A 17,998-nucleotide genomic window follows, 5' to 3' on the forward strand; every position below is an offset into this window, starting at 1 on the left:
GCGTTGTGTGTAGTTTTGTTTAGGGCTAAACCAGCCGAAAAATGACAGGCTGAATAGAGTTATGCTGGTAACTGACAAAGAGAGGTTGCGACTGGAGAACAACACTCGCTATTCGTGCTTATCATGTCTTGGCACTTGCTTGAAAAGCTTCTCGACGAGGTTTCCAAGCAGTCGACTTTTGTCGGCAAAATCTGGATCACACTTCTCTTCGTCTTTCGGATAATCGCCATCACGCGAATCGCCGACACCGTTTATGCCGACGAGCAGGCCGCTTTCAAGTAAGGGACACTCTTTTTTTTTTACAATTTGTGACACTTGTATACAAGGAAAATAGTCTTTATAGTGAGTTTTATAGTCAGTTTTCAAGGCAAAATTTCTTAACCCACTTGTGATATGTCGGACGCGTGTTTTAATTACACAAATGTTCCACATAACTGAACTCTTTTTTAAAGATGCACTGTTTTTCTTGCATACGGGCTATGAACCCTAATTTACTGGACAATCGAAATTTGACATGGTCAAGTAAATTGTTCACAATTGTGATAAAATGATAGTTCTATAAGAATGCCAGAATCCGAAGTGCTCTAACGAAGCTCCCTGGTAATTTTGCTATTAAATAGTCCACGGAACATTTGGCTTTTGGCAAGAAGAACTTTATTGGGCGATTGTGTTTTTTAAAGGATTGGGATTGCCTGTCTGCTATATTGCTATTAATTAACTACTTCTAGGAATATTTAACTAACGTTTTGTAGGCAATATATATATATATATATATATAAAACAAAAGCGTGCCGCAGAAATCACTTTTTGCCCTTTTTCATGGTTTATTTGTTCAAAAGGATTATGTTTTTAACATGGAAGCAAGTGACTACAGATTTACCGATAATATTTTAAAAGTGCAACCGCGTAGAAAATGTTAAAAGTGCAAACTAGATGCCGTGGCCATACTTCCGAATATAGATCGCTTGACCCCAACAAACTGATAAGGGTTGTTTTCATAAAACTTTCAAAACCAACTTGGTTTCCTTTTTTACTAATTATGGTATGGGACGTGGACCAGATAAACATATCTATACCACTGAAAATTAAAACCTTGAAAGCTGGTCTTGTGTTCCTCTAGTCTAGGTCTAGGGGGAATAAGGCCCCAAAATATTATTTTAACAAACGTTAAAACAAGTTCAAGTTGGTTGTTAAAAGTGGTCTCGTGAATTGGGTAGGGAAGGTTATTCTACAATCTTTTCAAAAACGATAAACAGGGGATTGTCACGTCGGGAGGCCCAAGGCCATTGCGAATTTTTCGAGGAACGAAAATCGACACCGGCCCGCCTCGCAAAGGTAAACACGGTTAAGGGGGTAGAGACCGCCGTATATATTATTTATTGATTCATTGTGGCATCACAAAGGGACGCGACGCGACGGCATCCGTGAGGCGAAAGCAAATGACACTCGGCATTAGGAGAGGGTGTATAGATTTTTCGTCGACTCGCCATAAAACAAACCACCGCGATGCTCCTTTTTCTGCGCGGGCTGCGTGGATTTCCCCATAATTTTGTAACCATCGTATACCGCCGCCGAGAGTCGCGGTATCCCGAAGTATGACGCTATTGCTGCTATCGATTCCCTAATAAATCTTAATCAGAGCCTGATATTTAATGCTCCGCGGGCAAATTGGTTCCGTGAAGCAGTTTTTTTAACCCGGTCCCGAATGAAAAGGTTTTCCTCCAAAATTCAACTTAAAGGAAGCGATTAAAATTGAACTGAGCCCGAGCGAATTAACCCATCTCGATGAAATTCTACTACTTACCTTTTTTATTTAAACTAGGTCTGGATGTTGTGACGTTTTGCGATTTGAACTTGTTTTTATGGCAAGCGACGGTTACTCATTAAAAACTTACAAGAGGTCTAACGCGTTAAATTCTTTAAGAAATATGTAATTTGCTGTTCTGTGGCAGTGGTTCCTAATTATTTTAGTATATACGGCATCCGAAGAAAAATAGATAAAGGCTTATTTACTAGAGTTTTTAGCATGTGGTTTACTGCAATATATATATTGTGATATTTGATGGAAATAAAACAAGCACAGCAAACCAACTGCGCACAACTGCACAGAGAAAACATAGTACCAAAAGCATTGTATTCTAATCGCACACAAACAGTGTAAAGTTTGCCAGTTAGGGATAAAATCGTCATGCTATAAAGCAGTGGTTCTCAACCGGGGTCGCGGCGCCTTGGTGTGCAATTTTTAATGCTCAAGGGTGCCGATAGGTATTTGAGAATTTTTAATAATTAATTTGATTAGAGGCCATTATGTCAAATGACATTTTCCAACATTTTTTTAAGTTGATTGTGTTGCTCCAGTTCCATTTATAGTGACATTTTCAGTAAAATAAAATGCTTAAGGAAAATTCCAGTCGGGGTGCCGAAAATCTATTTATTATTTTTGAGGGGTGCCGTAACCTTGAAAGTTGAGAACCACTGCTATAAGGTATATGTAAAATATATTTTGGCACCCCTTTGCATTACACACAATATCGCAGGGTGCCACGACACCGTGGTCGGGCCCAACTGCGAAAACAGCGTTTTGGAAGGATTTCGTTACGGCACAAGATGTGACGTAAAAAGATTCCCCCCGCTTAGTCACATTCGCCGGGCCGTGGCGTAGACCCCAATTTTTTGCGCCGTGGCTTTTAGCCGATCGCCCTAATCAGAAGCGAAGCGCTTTCGTCAGACCGTCTGTCAATTAATTCGCTCTTAGTTTGACGAGCTTATATAGAGCAACTTGCGAAAATCCCCTGCGCATAAAGTGTGTGTAAAGAGGCCCAGGCCATCTGCCGTTTACGCTGTGTTTCTGAAAATTCCCATGACGTTTTCTCTTGCTGGTATAAGCGATGCTAAACTGGTGGTAGTCATTTAATAAGGCGACATGCAGAGACGCCCGCAGAAAATTTTCCAGGGGTGGCAATATGTATATATGCACATAATTTAACTCTAGTACCTATGTACATACGATTTTATATCAGTAGAAACTTATATACAAATCAATATTATTCCATTAATAACTTAGTAAAATTGAGTTACTCAATATTTAGTAACTGAGATGTACTAAACATGACGTCATAATTTTTAACATTTATAAGTATTTCATATTACACTTATACACAATAATAATAATCGCATTTTAAAATTCCAGATGGGTCAACTGCCCCTCCTTGTCCACACGTGAGGGCGCCCATGGCAGTATGCGAATAACCTAACTTGGTTTTGTTAAATCGTAGTCGTCGGCTAATTATGGACATTAAGCAATATAAACGAAAGACAAATTACACTAGAAAAGCTTTTAGGCGGCTAACGACCATTTTGTACATCGCCACACTACCTCTGTTTAAAGCTAAATATTGTTCGGAAGTTCGCACATAAGATAACTTTGCGAAAAAGCGAATTTACCCATCTTCCATTCGCAGCTGTTGTGTTCGCAAACACTGCCTTTGTCAAGTTTTGCTCGACACCTGCAAAAGCGCGACACGCTTTTATTATTTATAACCCCGGCCATTCCTTTCGCGTCCCATGCATTTTTAACAAACTTTTTCGATCTCAGCCGCTTGCCGCAGTTATTACGCCAATGACTGACCGCATTTTATGAAAGTCGCATCCTTAGAAAACATAACAAAGCTGTTTAGTTTTTATCCTAGTTGAATAGCTGTCCAAATCAAAGTGAACGGTTTCATAAAAATAAAGCCATTCAAATCGACGTTATTTAGCAACAGCTTTTCAGTACAACCTCTTCAATAATTACGGCGAAATAAAATGATGTGAGCGGGACTCCAATCTGCGAATGTTTTTCTGAATGAGTAATATTTCACAAAAAAAAAATTGTTTGACCTGTCGAGTTACTGTTTCTTAGGTGGTTGTTGCGCAATTGCATAAAACCTGAAAAAATGATACAAAAAGTTAGAACGAGAAAAGGTAACAAGAATCAGCAAAATAAATTGTCAACACGTATGCATAATCACAGAAAAAAGATTCGATCCATACATAGGGATGTATTATATTATCGGATTGCGGCCGATACCCGATCTCATGTTTTACTTTCGATACTGGCCTGGTAAAGTATAGTGTGGTCGCCGACACAGATAATTCAGTCATTTGTTCTAAAAAAATAATGAGGTAACATTTGAAAGTGAACAGATTTCAAAAACAAACGCTGCAGCTGTTTACAATATTAACGTGAAATGCACCACTTTTCCACGTTTTAATGCTATCAAACATGGTAACTTAAAAATATCTTGACGAAATTTTGTGACGTAACGTACGGATGTGGCTCTCATCCCAAATGTCGGGTACCTGTTTTGGAATGAAATACAGTAACATCGCAGTTAAGTTTGTAAATTGAACCAGTGCAGAGTAAATATCCGTTTGTGTGAACTCATGTGGGTATAGTTGCAGACCTAATGTGTAACAAATTCACTTGCAGTCCTATCCAGAGCCCAAAACCGTTCGACAAGTGGTCCAGACCGGCGACGGCCACTTGCTTTCCTGTTGGGCCAGCACGGCCTGTTCCAAAGCCAGGGGAGTAAACGAGCCCTAATACCCCGCTCATCCATAATGCAGGCCGATCAAATTGACGGCGGGCTGCCCTTGCACGCTTGTGGGCAGAGCGCCGAGCTGGTGGGCCGGCGCGCCAGCGGGAGTTAAAACACTCGTGCGCGAAAATATCGCGAAATTAGCGGCTCGGTTCTGTTTTGTTCGCTCGTCCGTTGGCATTTCGCCGCCCCTTGAGTGCTTTGAGACTCGATCAACGCGGTGCTTTCGAATTGACGCTGACGCTTTTTTTAAGGTTGTTAAGCTAATGAGCGTGTTCCGTTCGGGGAGAATGCGCAGCGTTTCTAAAGACTGGTCCTATGCAGGGAAAAACAAGCCAAATGTCCACTGACCTGAGAGTCCTTGTTTGGCTTTCTTTTCTTCGCAATTCGCTTTTGCGCATTTATTGAAATCAATCAATTTCAAATTTAATTACAATTGAAAGCCAATCGAATGACGGCTTTATCGAATGTTTGACTTTCAACACGTTTATTGAAATGTCGATTTCAGACAAAGTTGTGGCTTTTACATATATATTGATCGTATCGAATGTTCTGGCTTTTACATTAAATATGTTTATTTAATTTAAAGTTTTGCATTTGAATTTATATGTTTAACTTATCTAATGTTATGACTTTTAGATTTTTAATATATGTCGATTAATATCGAAAGGTTTTCTAATTGTTTTTTTTTTCTAAATTTATACGAAAATTCGTGTGCTGTATTCGAAAGAAACGATTGCACCCCACATTTCTTCAAGCAAATACAGCAATTGTTTTAACAGAGTCTACCCTTTTCTCTAAAGTAAACATAGGTTTTTCATATTTGGATGAAATACGCACAAATTTTTTGAGCATATATGGCCTAAATCAAATCATAGCGAGTGTTCTATTTCATGTAAATTTAACACGCGAATTTGTCAGCTGTTATCTACAGTACTAAATGGGCCAGTAAACATAAAAAATACCTAAAAGATGTGATTGTCCCTGTTTATTATCAATATCAACTCAGCAGTTTGTTTATGCTTGCAGATGCAATACGAAGCAACCGGGGTGCGAAAACGTCTGCTTCAATGACTTCTCTCCAATTTCCCACGTTCGCTTTTGGGGATTTCAGGTGCGTGTTTAAAATAAAGTTGCTCGTTTTTTTTGCAAAGTACCGCTACTGCTATCCTTTACAAAAGTGATTTTATATAAACTCTAAAGCAGGAATTTCCCAATCATATTATTTTATTTCGCGAACACTTTTTTTGAATCATTTTATTCTGCGAAAGCCCCCCTTTTTAAGTCAAGCCTACGTTCCTGTATTGCAGACGGGTGGTTGCTGAAAAATCAACAAAGAAAACCGACATTTGGTGTCCTACACGCGATAAAAATGTTAACCCTTCTGCAGTTAATTAAATTTATTTCGGATGACATGTGCATAAATTAGTTTGAGCATATAATCTCCTAAATCACTCCATATCGAGCGTTCTCTTTCATTTAAGTTAACTTTTACTGTGATATATATCCGCTGCCATTCACCTATATAAAAAGCCGACTTGCGTATAGGTTGTCTTAAAATAATCCAAACGTTGGTAAACCAAACTTGTTTTCTAGGTAATTAAATCGTCCTAAAAAAACGACAATTGTTGTCCTACATGCGATAAAATTTATACCTTCTGCAACTAAATTATTTTCCAGGTAATTATCGTCGCCACGCCGCCAATGATCTTCATCGTCTACGCGTTGCACATCGTCGCAAAGTTGCCGAACATTTTCAAGTTGAGCGGCAGACACGTGGAAGTGGTGACCTTCAAGAGCAAAAAGAACTGTGAGTCTTGGGAACGCGCCACTCGACTATTTTGCAAACTGTAGTATTGACGTTTCTAGTCCAGTAGTTGTGCAAGAAAAATGTTTGGCATAAGCCGCATAGCTATTGGAAACGCTGTACGTTTTTACTATTTTTTAACCTCGGCAACATCGCTATTAAAATTGGGTCGATGATATTGACAATATTGTTTTTATAGTAATTTATGTTATTTAACATATCTGCCTTGTTAGTTATTTTGATTTACCAAAGCATTGTAAGGATGTTCGGCCAATTTATAATTAATTGATTGAGCTTTCTGAGAAATGATATCAGCCTGCTACAAGTATGGTATTGTGGGCTGCGAATTAAAATGCTCGTACAACCACGTATATAAACAACAGTCATGGTATAGTATAGAAACAGAGGTTCTTAAACTTTTTACCGCGCACCCCTAAAAAATATTTTTGCTTCGCGTGGACCAGTGTAGGCAAGGGTTTTTTTAGATTACGTCATAAATTACTGCCACAATACGAATAAACTATAAACATCTGCTGTTTCTGGTACAAAAAATGTAAAAGCGCAATGGAGTCTAAACATAGTATATACACTCAGTGCAAAAAAACGTTAATTTTAATTTAACCCTTTTCTTTGAAAAATGATGCTTTTTCTAATTATATACTAATATTCTAATTATACTTTCATGCACCCCCGGAAACTAATTCACGTACCACCAAGGTGTCCAGGGACCCCAGTTTAAAAACCCCTGATATAGAGTATTGGCAGTTATTATATCCAAAGCAAGGTATAGGCCCTGGATTAAAGCAAGAAAAATCTTAGATCTATGATAGCAATATAAGTCAATAGAATCCCGAGTTTCGTCTTCGCCTGTAAGCGGTCCCTTACAACATTACTATACAACTGCTTCCTGGTAAAATTTCGAGCACTAAATGACCCCTTCAAACTACTATTTGATCGCCATACTCAACAATTCATCATGATAAACTGGTAACTCAAGTAATGTAACTCGCAACCTAAAAGTTATCCTTGAATGTTTTTGAGCAGTAGCCTCTTCGAGCAAGAGCAGTGACAACAACAAAGCGATCTCCAAGGTGCCAACCGATGACGTCATCATTTCGTCATCGCGTAAGCAACTGATCACGCCGGTCGCAGCCTACCGCATTCACGCCCCGAATTTCCCGCCGAGCCACTTGCCTCCGCGCAAAGGACTTTGTAATGTGATCAGCTTCGGGTACGGACGCTCTACCGAAGACTGGGACTCGGACCAGGTGGGGGAAAATAAACAAGTTCTTTTTAAAGATATCAGTTTAGTGATATTAATTGCTTTGGCGAAACTCTGCAATTCTGGATAAGGATTTCTGCTGATATTGTCTTTTAAAACCGATCCCCGAAAATTGGACCAAGTTATACGGCATAGTCTGATCCTGTTTTAATTGAAGTCATTACTATGTTTTAATTAGTAAAGAGGTTAAGGAAAATAATAATTTGTTTTGTGAGGGTATATAGCAGTGGTTCTCGAACTTTTTTATTGCATCATGTGTCGACCCTATAATTCTTATTGATACACTTTGTACTTGAGGTATTTTTAATAAAAATATTTTTTAAGCATTTTTAAAAATCACTAAATATTTTTGCACAATTAAGATAGTCTAATAAAAGTTGTATTTCTACATTTTTGGACATGAACGTGCAGTACTTGGTACTATTTTGGGGATGTTTATTGTACACTAATTACTCTTTAGACTTTGTTGTATCTAGCCTAATTTCCTTCCTGTTTAGTTTTGCATCTTTAATAGCTTTGGCGTACGAGGTGCCCTACGTCGGATGTTCATTTTATATTAATGTCAAACTTTGCAGTTTTTGGCTTTAGCACCCGCTCCTTATTGTTTGGCAAGGAATGTGTAAATACAATTATCTTCTTGGCCGTCTCCTGAGACCCTTAATTTTTATCGCAGAAATTTTAAATTAACTTAAATAGCTTTATAATTTTAAACGTTAACACATTGATGATGATTCGATTTTTTTTGTTTTGACCTAAATGTGCTTGACCAGAGGACAGCTGTCTTGTTTGACTTACAATCTTACATGTAATCGCATTGTGTCCATTACACAAATTCAGCTAAAAATCGAATTACTGCATAACCCAATTTTATAAAAAAAATGCTAAATGAAAACATTAAATTTTAACCCAAGTCATTTGTTCAAAAGACTTAAGTCAAGTAATTGATTTTAGTCATTCCATCACTGCTGCAAAGCTATAGGTAGCGGCCCAGTCCAGTATTGTTCCTTATTATAGGTGAGAGCTCTTGCGCCCAAAAGCTTGACCGCGGCGCCGCCTCAAGTTTAGGCTGCGAAGTGGCACAGGTGTGCGCGTGAAATCTAACATGCGTAAGCTCCATGAATTAGTAACGAGAGGAGTGGGTTGAACAGAGAAAGCGTGCCTAGGCCTCGTCACTCGTTTTGTAAGGACTGTTGTGTGGGGTTTTGGTATCAGCCGGGCGAGACTTAAACGTAATTGGCTTACGCTTCGGTCCGCCGAAACCCCTTTGCTTGTTTCGCCGGATTAACTGAAAATAAGGTGGCACGTTTGGACGAAAAATTATCGCTTTTATATGCGTTGTTTGGCGGCGCAAGGCATAATATTAATCAAAACACATCCCCTCTGACAAATATATTTCTCCTCAACGTTTCGGCAACCTATTCAAAGTTGCCTCCTTCATGGTGAATGACGTAAAACTTCTTTATGTTTCCTCCTCAGGCCCGCCTAACGACTAGCCATTTAGTAGTTAATCTTTGGGTTGATAGTAGTTTATCTTTGGTATATAGAAGATCATCAACAAGGGCGGTTCCAGCAATTTTATTTCGTAAAACAAGCCGGTTTTAACGAGACAAAAGAGGCTTTTTAATTTTTAGGCGTTTTCTGAACATGATAAACCACAACCTGAGCTTGTGTGGATTAAGTTGAGATCACATAAAGGCCTCACCTATTAACGAACAGAAGATTTTACGCCTGTTCGTAAATTTGTTTGTCAGTTTCAAATTGTTTCTTTCAAGTTGTGTAAAAAGCACACATATATAGGTGTTGATAGAGTATTTTATCTGCGTTACAAGCTTTGTTAGACCATTCTACTGTTACTGATCAGTAATTGAGGACGACATTTATCTAGCAAGGGTTCCAATATATAACATCCCATCACATATTCAATGCAACTTGTATACGTGTTTTACGACTTTCTACCCATTTTAATGCGTATAAAAGTGCACATGTAACTTTAGGGTCGACGTTTGGAGGGCGGAAAGAAGCTATAAAAAGCAAGTCGTTTGAAACGTTTTCATCTGATATCTTCTGGCCGTCGACAACCCTGTCCTTTACACGCACCCTGACCGCTGGTGTTAGATTTATTAGTATAATTGACGACCCACGGGACTCTCGCGACTAATTCGGTTAAGTGAGCGCATTGTGACGAAGCGTTAGAGCGCGACTAAGCGTCATCCTGCTGAATTAATGAAGTGTTTTATGACACCCAGGCCTGCACTTTACACGGATATAATCGATAAACCCAGACGCCCCCCCCCCCTTTGGTCCAAGTTGTTCGCTATGATCGATTTCTTCACATCCGACTTATGTTGCCTGATGGTCACTTTGTGAAACGCCTTTAATGGTTCATTGTCGCCTTTGCTTTTATATTGGTCATTTGTCATTTGTCGCTTTCGCTTTTATATTATGTTAAGTTAAACCAAAAGATTTAATTTGTCTGGTAAATAAGCCGACAATTTTCTTCCAAATCCCAAGTTATTTTATTAAAATTTGTGTTCGCGCCTTACTGCAGGAAAAACTCCCTTAAATTTGTTTAGGCCTACACATTTATAGGTCTGTGATTATCTGCTTGCAAGTCCCATATTTAAATCAGTTCCCAGTATTTAAGTGAATCAAATCTTTGCCATTCTAGGAATTATTTTTAGGCAATGCATTTCAGCTGCTGTGCGAACTCATTGCTTCGGCAGACTATATAGTGTTTACATTCAGGCGGCTAACTTTTTTGAACTTCCCTACCCCTTAAAGTTGAGGGGAAAATGTGGCTTAAAATTTGTGTTCGCTCGATACTGCAACTTAAAATAACCTCCCGTGTATTTAGTTATAAGCCTACACGTTTCTAAGTGAATCTGATCTTTGTCACTCTAGAAATTATTCTTAGGCAAGGACAATTCATTTTAGCTGCTGTGTAAAATCATTTGTCAAAAGACTATTTACATTAAGGCAGCTAATTTTGGTATTCCAAGTGTTAGATCCCATAACCCTTAAAGTTGAAGGACAAATTTTACAGCTCTGACAAACAAGTAATCATCATAACATGCAAGTGGGCTTGCAAATTCCCTTTTTAACGCCCTATAACGACCTATGGTAAAAGTACCTCTTTCAACGCCCTATAAAGATTCGGTTAGTTTGCAATGCCTTTCGGTGCACTATAAGGAGTGATTGAAAAAGTAGCATTGCACTTTATAAGTCGCGTATAAACTATTTCGTGAAGTAACATATTTGCAAAACCTTTGGCAGGAAAGTCCGCCCGCCTACAACCACGACCCTCCAGTCAACCAGAACTACTACAGAGAAGTGCCGTTCCACGACGTTTACCCCGGCTGTCCCAGATACGAAACCATACCTCTGCATCCTTGGTAAGAAGTGTAAAATTTTCTTTTGGCGTGGTCCGATACTTGACATTTTATTCCGATTCCCGAAATTTCGGCCAAAATTTATCGCGACCCGGACCGATCCTAAATGACGTAATTGATGAAATGAAATTCAAACTTTCGAGAGTAATTTATTTTTAAAATTTTCATTCAGGTTTAAGATGTTTAATGCACTCTAGTTGTTAACCAATTGATTTTTGATAAATTTAACTTCAAAGTAGAAAATAGGTGGATTTTAAAGTAGAAATATCCGGATTAGATAGCTAATCCATACATGAATTTGGTATCGAATCGCCATCGATACAGCCCTAGTATCGCAAGATTACCGATACTACTACTAGGCATCGGGTATCGGCTTTGATTTGATGTAATCCGATCCCTAATTCCTTTATGTATTATATTACACCGGGTGCCTTCCGAATGGCTGATAAAAAAAGTATTTGGTCTAATCAGAATTGTATAGTGCCTTTTAGCGTTTGAAGTTTTCAGACAAGAATACGGTATAAACGTAGCGCCATGTCAAATCTAACTATAGGATTAGGCTTGAAACTTAAAAGACTTAAAAGATTGTCTCTGTAATGCTATACCGTATTTCCACGAAGCCGTTTTTTTGACAACGACTTCTAAGGCGATGAAACCTTGTTACAAAAATACACAAGTGTACAATGGTCGCAAGGAAAAAAATTAATTACTATTGGCACGAAAAAGGTGGTAAAGACCTACCAATGCACATTATCCAAATATCTATCAAAAATAATCCAGACATCTAACTAGAATACAAGGTATGTCGTCATCATCAAAAAAAATTGTTAAAACCATTCGCAGTAATAATAAACAAACGCAAGGCTGGTAAAGACTCGAAATATCAGGTCGTACAGTTCGAGGGACGTCGAAAGCCGCTTTCGGAATTCCGAAGATTCGCGAACACTGCCGAAGCCGCGCCGTCGACGTCACAGCGACAGCGACCTGACGCCCGAGAAGCCCAGAACGCGAAACTGCGTGCGCCGCGGCTGGTCGCAGACCACTTCAGCGTCATCGTTCGATCTGTCGTCACACGATGACGTCACCAAAAGGCAGTATACGGCGGCGGAGGAGTGCAGCCTTGTAAGTTAATTTTTTGATTGTTTTTTGCTTATAACTTGATTGTTTTTTTTGCTTATAATCTCAAACTGTTATTCACCTAGTAAATTTTTGTTTTGCACATTTAACTGAGTCAGTTTGTTGTTCGATTTATGTGGATCAAAATTGTGTGTTTTTTTTCCTTTAACAATTTGAGTCGTTCGACAAAATTCCGGCATGTCTCGCAAAATTTGATGGACATTTTCCAAATTGTAAACAGACATGTAACTAATCCTGTATTACTGAAACCCATCTTCAAAATCCACATTTTGGGATTCATGAATGGAGTTAACCTTTTTAGTTTTAGTTTTTAGTTTACTTGAAACCCTTTCCTTTCTTCCAAATATTGCGTTTATACTCAAACTCGATTTTTTGCCCAGAACAACATCCGCAGCCGGCAGCCATCTTGGAATCGCACCTACTCGTACAACTCGCCGGCAAGTGCGCTTGCGAGTCCGCAATCGGACAAGGACAGCGCCTTCTCGGAGCCATCTGAACTTTCCGAGAAGCTCTTTTTCCGACCGGCCCTGCCTCCCAGGCTGCCGGCCAATCAGCATCGCGCCAAACAAAAACGCTTTATGACGTCACAGGCTCGTTTCGTCACGCCACCGGTCCACCGGCGCTTAATAAGCGGCGGCGAGCTAAACAAGTCGCCCTCTTTCGGCGGAAGCCCTTTAAAGCGCGCACTGCCATCTAGCGGACGCTCTTCGCGGGTGCGGCGCTCTGGGGCGTCACCCAGTGTCACGTCAAGTCACTCCAAGGCGCAGCGAGCAAAGGCAGTTATTAGGAAGCTTGAAGAACGGATTGCTGTGGCGTACGTGTTCCAGTGCGTGGTCCGGCTCCTGCTCGAGACCGCCTTCCTTGTTCTGCAGTACATGCTCTTTCGCTTTACGGTGCCCGAGCTGTACAAGTGCGAACGCTGGCCGTGCCCGCATCGGGTGAGTTGTCGGACTGATACGTTGCTTTACGGCCGTGTTTCTCAACCTATCGGTCGCGACCCCAAATTTGGATTGCCTTTGATTTCGTTGGGTCGACGACTGCATTAGTTTCATGTGGTTAGATAGATTTTGTTTTGTAATATTTGAAAAAATAGGGAGCAATACGAAAACATGGCTCATATTGATCAAATTCCTGCTTATTAATTTTGTACCTGCTTAAAATATCCGCTGCGGTAACTTGCGGTATGATGCATGGTATGAATGTTATTCAAAATTAATAACACCCAAAAGTACATTGTCCCCCCCGAGTTGTTTGCAGTGTTTTATCAAAATAATCGAAGCATCTGCTACCCTTGGCCAAATTAAACGACTTGGTGCCAGCTGTGTTCGATGCAGATAGCAGCTGCGCGGGACGGACAATAATAATACATTTTTTTGAACCAATCACTTTTTCATTCGTCGCATTGTGCTGCGCGAACCCCGGCGGGAACGCTTTACGTAAACAAAGTTGCCGTAGTCCCACAGTCTGATCGTCGTCGGGTCAGCGCTATTGTGTCGCTGGTAAGGGCGATCGATAGGGCTGCGGGTTCTTGCCACGGCTGGTCTTAATCATTCGGCAGGGCGCTGGTTTGCGGGAGGCCCGCGCGGTCCTTGACAGGTGAATGCGGATTCATGGCCTGTTATCGATTGCATGCCTGGCCGCTAGTAAGGCACTTTCTTTTTCTTTTTGTTTATTTATAAAACGGCGAATAAACCGCAAGGAAAACTAATTATGACAGGAAAGCTCTTATGCAGCTATAACGACCATTTAGTTTTGTGTATCGCGATACTTCCTTTTTTTGAAGCCGAACATTGCTCGGAAGTTCGCACAGAAGATAACATCGCGAACAATCGTAAAATAGTCGGGGCACTTTCGACATATTTATATTGATTAATTACATACCTTGCACAATCACAAATGCTTTGCACATATTTGTGCGCTATACGAAGGTTAGAAAAAATGCACAAATACAAAAATATTGCTCGGGGAAAAAATACACAATATTTTCGTAGTTTCATACTTAACCGCGCGACTTTCTCAGTTAGCCAGAACTCTGTGGGCTTAAAGCCTTAAGGGACTCGAGCTGCGCACAAACGGCTTTGCGGAAGTCGTCGATTTGCCCCGACGTCAATCAAATGCGGTCACGAAGAAATCAAGTGCGCTGCGGATGTGGCTGGGTTAATTTAGCGTGAAAGCCGACGAAAGCCGACGCGTGCCTTGATTGGCTTTCGGGCTCAATGGACCAAATGCAGAGAGGATGTGAAGGGAGGTCGCGACATCGGATTAGTGTGAACCCTTAATCAAACAAGGCCCCGTAGCTTTTCCGGTAGATTAGCTATTGGCACAAAGTCGCAAAAAGATATATTAAAAACGGAAAAATTGCTTTTAGAAACGACAAACCATGGTTGGCTTCACTAATCTTATCCTATAGTAGTACAATAACTAATTAAACTCTTTCCATTGAGCTGGCTTCTCACTTGACCAATACAAGGAAAAACGAAATAAGAATAAAGTAGGATAATTACACAAACCTTAGCATATTAGAGCGTGACCAGCCGACCATTCACTTCAAGAATTTCTTTCTAAAACGAACGGTTTCTAAACTTCTTTAACACTATTTTCAAATCTGCAACTGCCGCAAAAAACAATAAAATATTTATTGATTATTTTTTATAAACTATGGCTAGCTTTTCGGCTGAGATAAAACTGTTAAGGCAAACTTGTTTTTTAGAGACCAAAAGGGTTTCCGTTTTATAATTGTTCCCACCAAATCCATCTGCAACTGCAGACGTTAAATATTCAGGACTCTCTACTTGACGGCCTGTCGGATGCCTGAGCACTACACGAGACGTCTACTATTATTGTATTAAATGCAGTCAGCGTAAATAAGAAATATTAAAAGCGAAAACGGTATGCGGCCAGCGACACAAAGAGAGCTCTGACGTGGAAATAACGAAAGGTTATCCCAGCCTGCCCAAACCTGACCCTCTCATCCGCCGACTTGAGTGTACATAAGTCAGTAGAAAAAAATATATAAAGAAATCGCAACTAATTTAACATACGCTTTGTATCTGACATTATAAATGTATATCTAATCCTCGAATCACCACATACATTTTGGTCGCGTTGCGCTTATTAACATCAGTACTAAACACCAAGCCTTGTTATAAGTTAAAAAAAAACTTGACTTGTACTTGACTTATTTTGCAAATGACATGACTGGAACTTAAGTCAGTTTAAAATGACTTACTGTTGGTTAGTTTTGCGTGTTAAGATAAAACAGTTTAAACATGTTAAAACCATCAGGTAATACTCAAAGCCAAACCTCCCCAAACAGCTGTTAACCATCACACGGTGCTTTGTGTGATAGGTGGATTGTTTCGTGTCGAGGCCGCAGGAAAAGACGACGCTGCTTTATTTCATGTTCAGCGTCACCGCGCTGTGCATCGCACTCACGTGGTACGAAATCGTCACCCTGATTGCTCGCTTCGTGAAGCACGCGAGGCGATTGAGAAAGAGCAAGAAAAGCAGAGGTGATTATTTAGTTTTCAGACGTCGATTGGATCGAGCTATTTTTTTATCCTATTTTGTCCGATGTCTTTGTTCTACATTGAAATGTGTATCGTACACTTTTTTAGGTCATAGCTATTTTTGTGTTGCTCGGACGAGCACAAAGGGGGTGGGTAAGTAGAGAGTTTTTCAACACCGAGACACTGGAACAGGTTTGCTTATCGTTGACATTTTAACCTCTTTTTTGTTCAAAATATGTTTTGATAGGCCGTTTGCCAAATATTAAGATACTCCATTATTAGCCAGTGTTTGTTTAGTGCTTTGAGGGGCCTTTCAATTTGCTTTAACGGTCCACATAGTTGTAACTATAGGAGAGAAATGAAAGTTGGTACTTAGACGGAACAGTTGCGGGCCACACAAAATGTTCGAGCGGCCACCAAAGCCAATTTTAAAAAACACATAGCCAAAGAAGAACAAACGCGTGAGAAAGCATAATTTTTTGTGTTTGTATGTAGTTAAAAACTAAATGTTTTATCTAAATAAAATATTCGCAACCCTTTATTTTTTATTATAAATAATTCAAAAACCGAGTATGGTCCACGAGGTATTTGCTCGTATTTCTTACCCGACCATTTCATAGGTCCATATAAATATCTTTTTCTCATATCGAAAAATCATGACGTGCCGTTTCACATTTTTCAGTGACGTCGGAAACTGTTCGCGCCAACTTTGCCAAACTGGAAAGCGACCGAAAGAAAGGAAGGCGTGGGGACGGGTTCAATGATGCTCTGTTGCTCGATCGCTACGCCCGCTATATTAAAGCTAAAAGGTGAGCAATGTTATACAACCAAGGAAAGTCGCGGTTCTTGTTAAAAGGTCTGTATTAGATCAGGTATAGCACCTGATGAACAAAAAAAAAATGCTGAAAACCGCTTATTCTTCACCTAAAATATTTTCCCACAATTGTTTTACATCTTAAAAAAACGATCCAGCATTTTCAGTTTCATGTGCCGCTTACTGATTTCCGGTTTTGCTTACATTTTAAACCCCGATGTAACTACACGAGGAAACCATACACATTTTTGTTCAAAACGATAACCCACTGTAACTTTTGGCGTTTAAAAACATCACAGTAATCTTTCTATTGCAAATTTGCCCCTATTTTCAGACCAGCCTAAACCATTCTCACCTAATGCTGGTATAGCTTGCACAGGCGGGCGATACAATGCAAGTTTTCGTTTTATTAGCTTTAGTAGTATACGAATTTTTTTATCGCTATACAGATTTTTGCTGTTTAAAGGTTTTACTGGTTACAGCATTTTGCAATGTGCGACCCAACCATAACACGGTGATGGTAAACTATTTTTGGTATATTTTGTTAAAAGCCAAGTACCAAGTATACCAAGTACCATTGTCAGTAGTTCTGTGGTAATAAACCACAATGGGTTTATTAAAGTAAAATTTGAACAGAAATAAACTCACAGTTTTATGTTGCCTCATTGCTTAATGACCACAGGCTATATATCGATAAATGTAGATATGACGTTGCTACCATACATAGTTTTACCAAAAATAAGCTCCTCTGACACTTGTTTATTTTTTTCAACGTTTTGATTACCTACGCACGATGTCTTTCGGGGAATGCAACAACACCACGCTCAACACAACGTAAAGTTACAACAAAAAACGCCAAAAAGGAGATTGAAATGCAACAACCAACGAATAAATAAAAAGCGATACGAGAAATGTATTCTTTTATCACTGTTAAGGACGCCGAAAAGTTAAAATTTAAAAGCGCCGAAGTCCAATAAGTTTCGCGACTCCTGGTTTTTGCTTAAAATACATTTTTTCTTTTCAATTTGTTTTCCAGCGGCGGATTTGACTCCGGGAGCACAACCGACACCAAAACTCACACTTCCTCCTCGGAATCCGAGTCCGGCGAGGATCAGGAGTCCTTCAACTCGGAGGACCTCAGCTCGATGTTCGAGAACGACCAGCAGGAAGATGTTGGGGACTTTGGGGAGGCGGCGGGAGCCGAAGGAGGGGACGAATTCGTTTAAACCATTGTTTCTTAGCCCTTTATGGCTAGTGGCACACCTCAGAAATAATAAATAGTTTGCGGCACACACCAACTCTACAAAACGTAGGAATTCCACTCTAATTTCACACAAAGGATTGTAAGAGTTGAGCAAAAATCAGATTCTTAAAAATTTTCAAATGTCTCTCGGCACCCTTGAGCTATAGAAATGGCACCACGGTCGGGAACCACTGGTTTAGGCTCTAATGCTGCGTTCAGTTTCCATGGTTCCTCGAC

The 17,998-nt window shown here is 39.8% G+C and overlaps 1 protein-coding gene across 1 annotated transcript; it reads left to right on the plus strand.

Moving 5' to 3' along the window:
• Window positions 1-123: 123 nt before the first annotated feature.
• On the plus strand, window positions 124-17,744 carry LOC146145508 (uncharacterized). Its single transcript, XM_083390591.1, has 10 exons — window positions 124-278; window positions 5,610-5,694; window positions 6,261-6,390; window positions 7,432-7,655; window positions 10,943-11,061; window positions 11,946-12,180; window positions 12,576-13,133; window positions 15,545-15,707; window positions 16,387-16,513; window positions 17,555-17,744. Exons 1-10 carry the CDS (start codon window positions 124-126, stop codon window positions 17,742-17,744), a joined length of 1,986 nt encoding a protein of 661 aa, XP_083246717.1.
• The last annotated feature ends 254 nt before the right edge of the window (window positions 17,745-17,998 follow it).

Source organism: Ascidiella aspersa, chromosome 5, assembly GCF_963924565.1.
Source record: "Ascidiella aspersa chromosome 5, kaAscAspe10.2, whole genome shotgun sequence".
NCBI classification, from domain to species: domain Eukaryota; kingdom Metazoa; phylum Chordata; class Ascidiacea; order Phlebobranchia; family Ascidiidae; genus Ascidiella; species Ascidiella aspersa.

Coding starts and splice junctions, on each gene's coding strand:
- LOC146145508 (XM_083390591.1), top strand. CDS start 124: ATGTCTTGGCACTTGCTTGAAAAGCTTCTCGACGAGGTTTCCAAGCAG. Junction 279..5,609: donor GACGAGCAGGCCGCTTTCAA/GTAAGGGACACT, acceptor TTATGCTTGCAG/ATGCAATACGAAGCAACCGG. Junction 11,062..11,945: donor ACCATACCTCTGCATCCTTG/GTAAGAAGTGTA, acceptor TCGAAATATCAG/GTCGTACAGTTCGAGGGACG.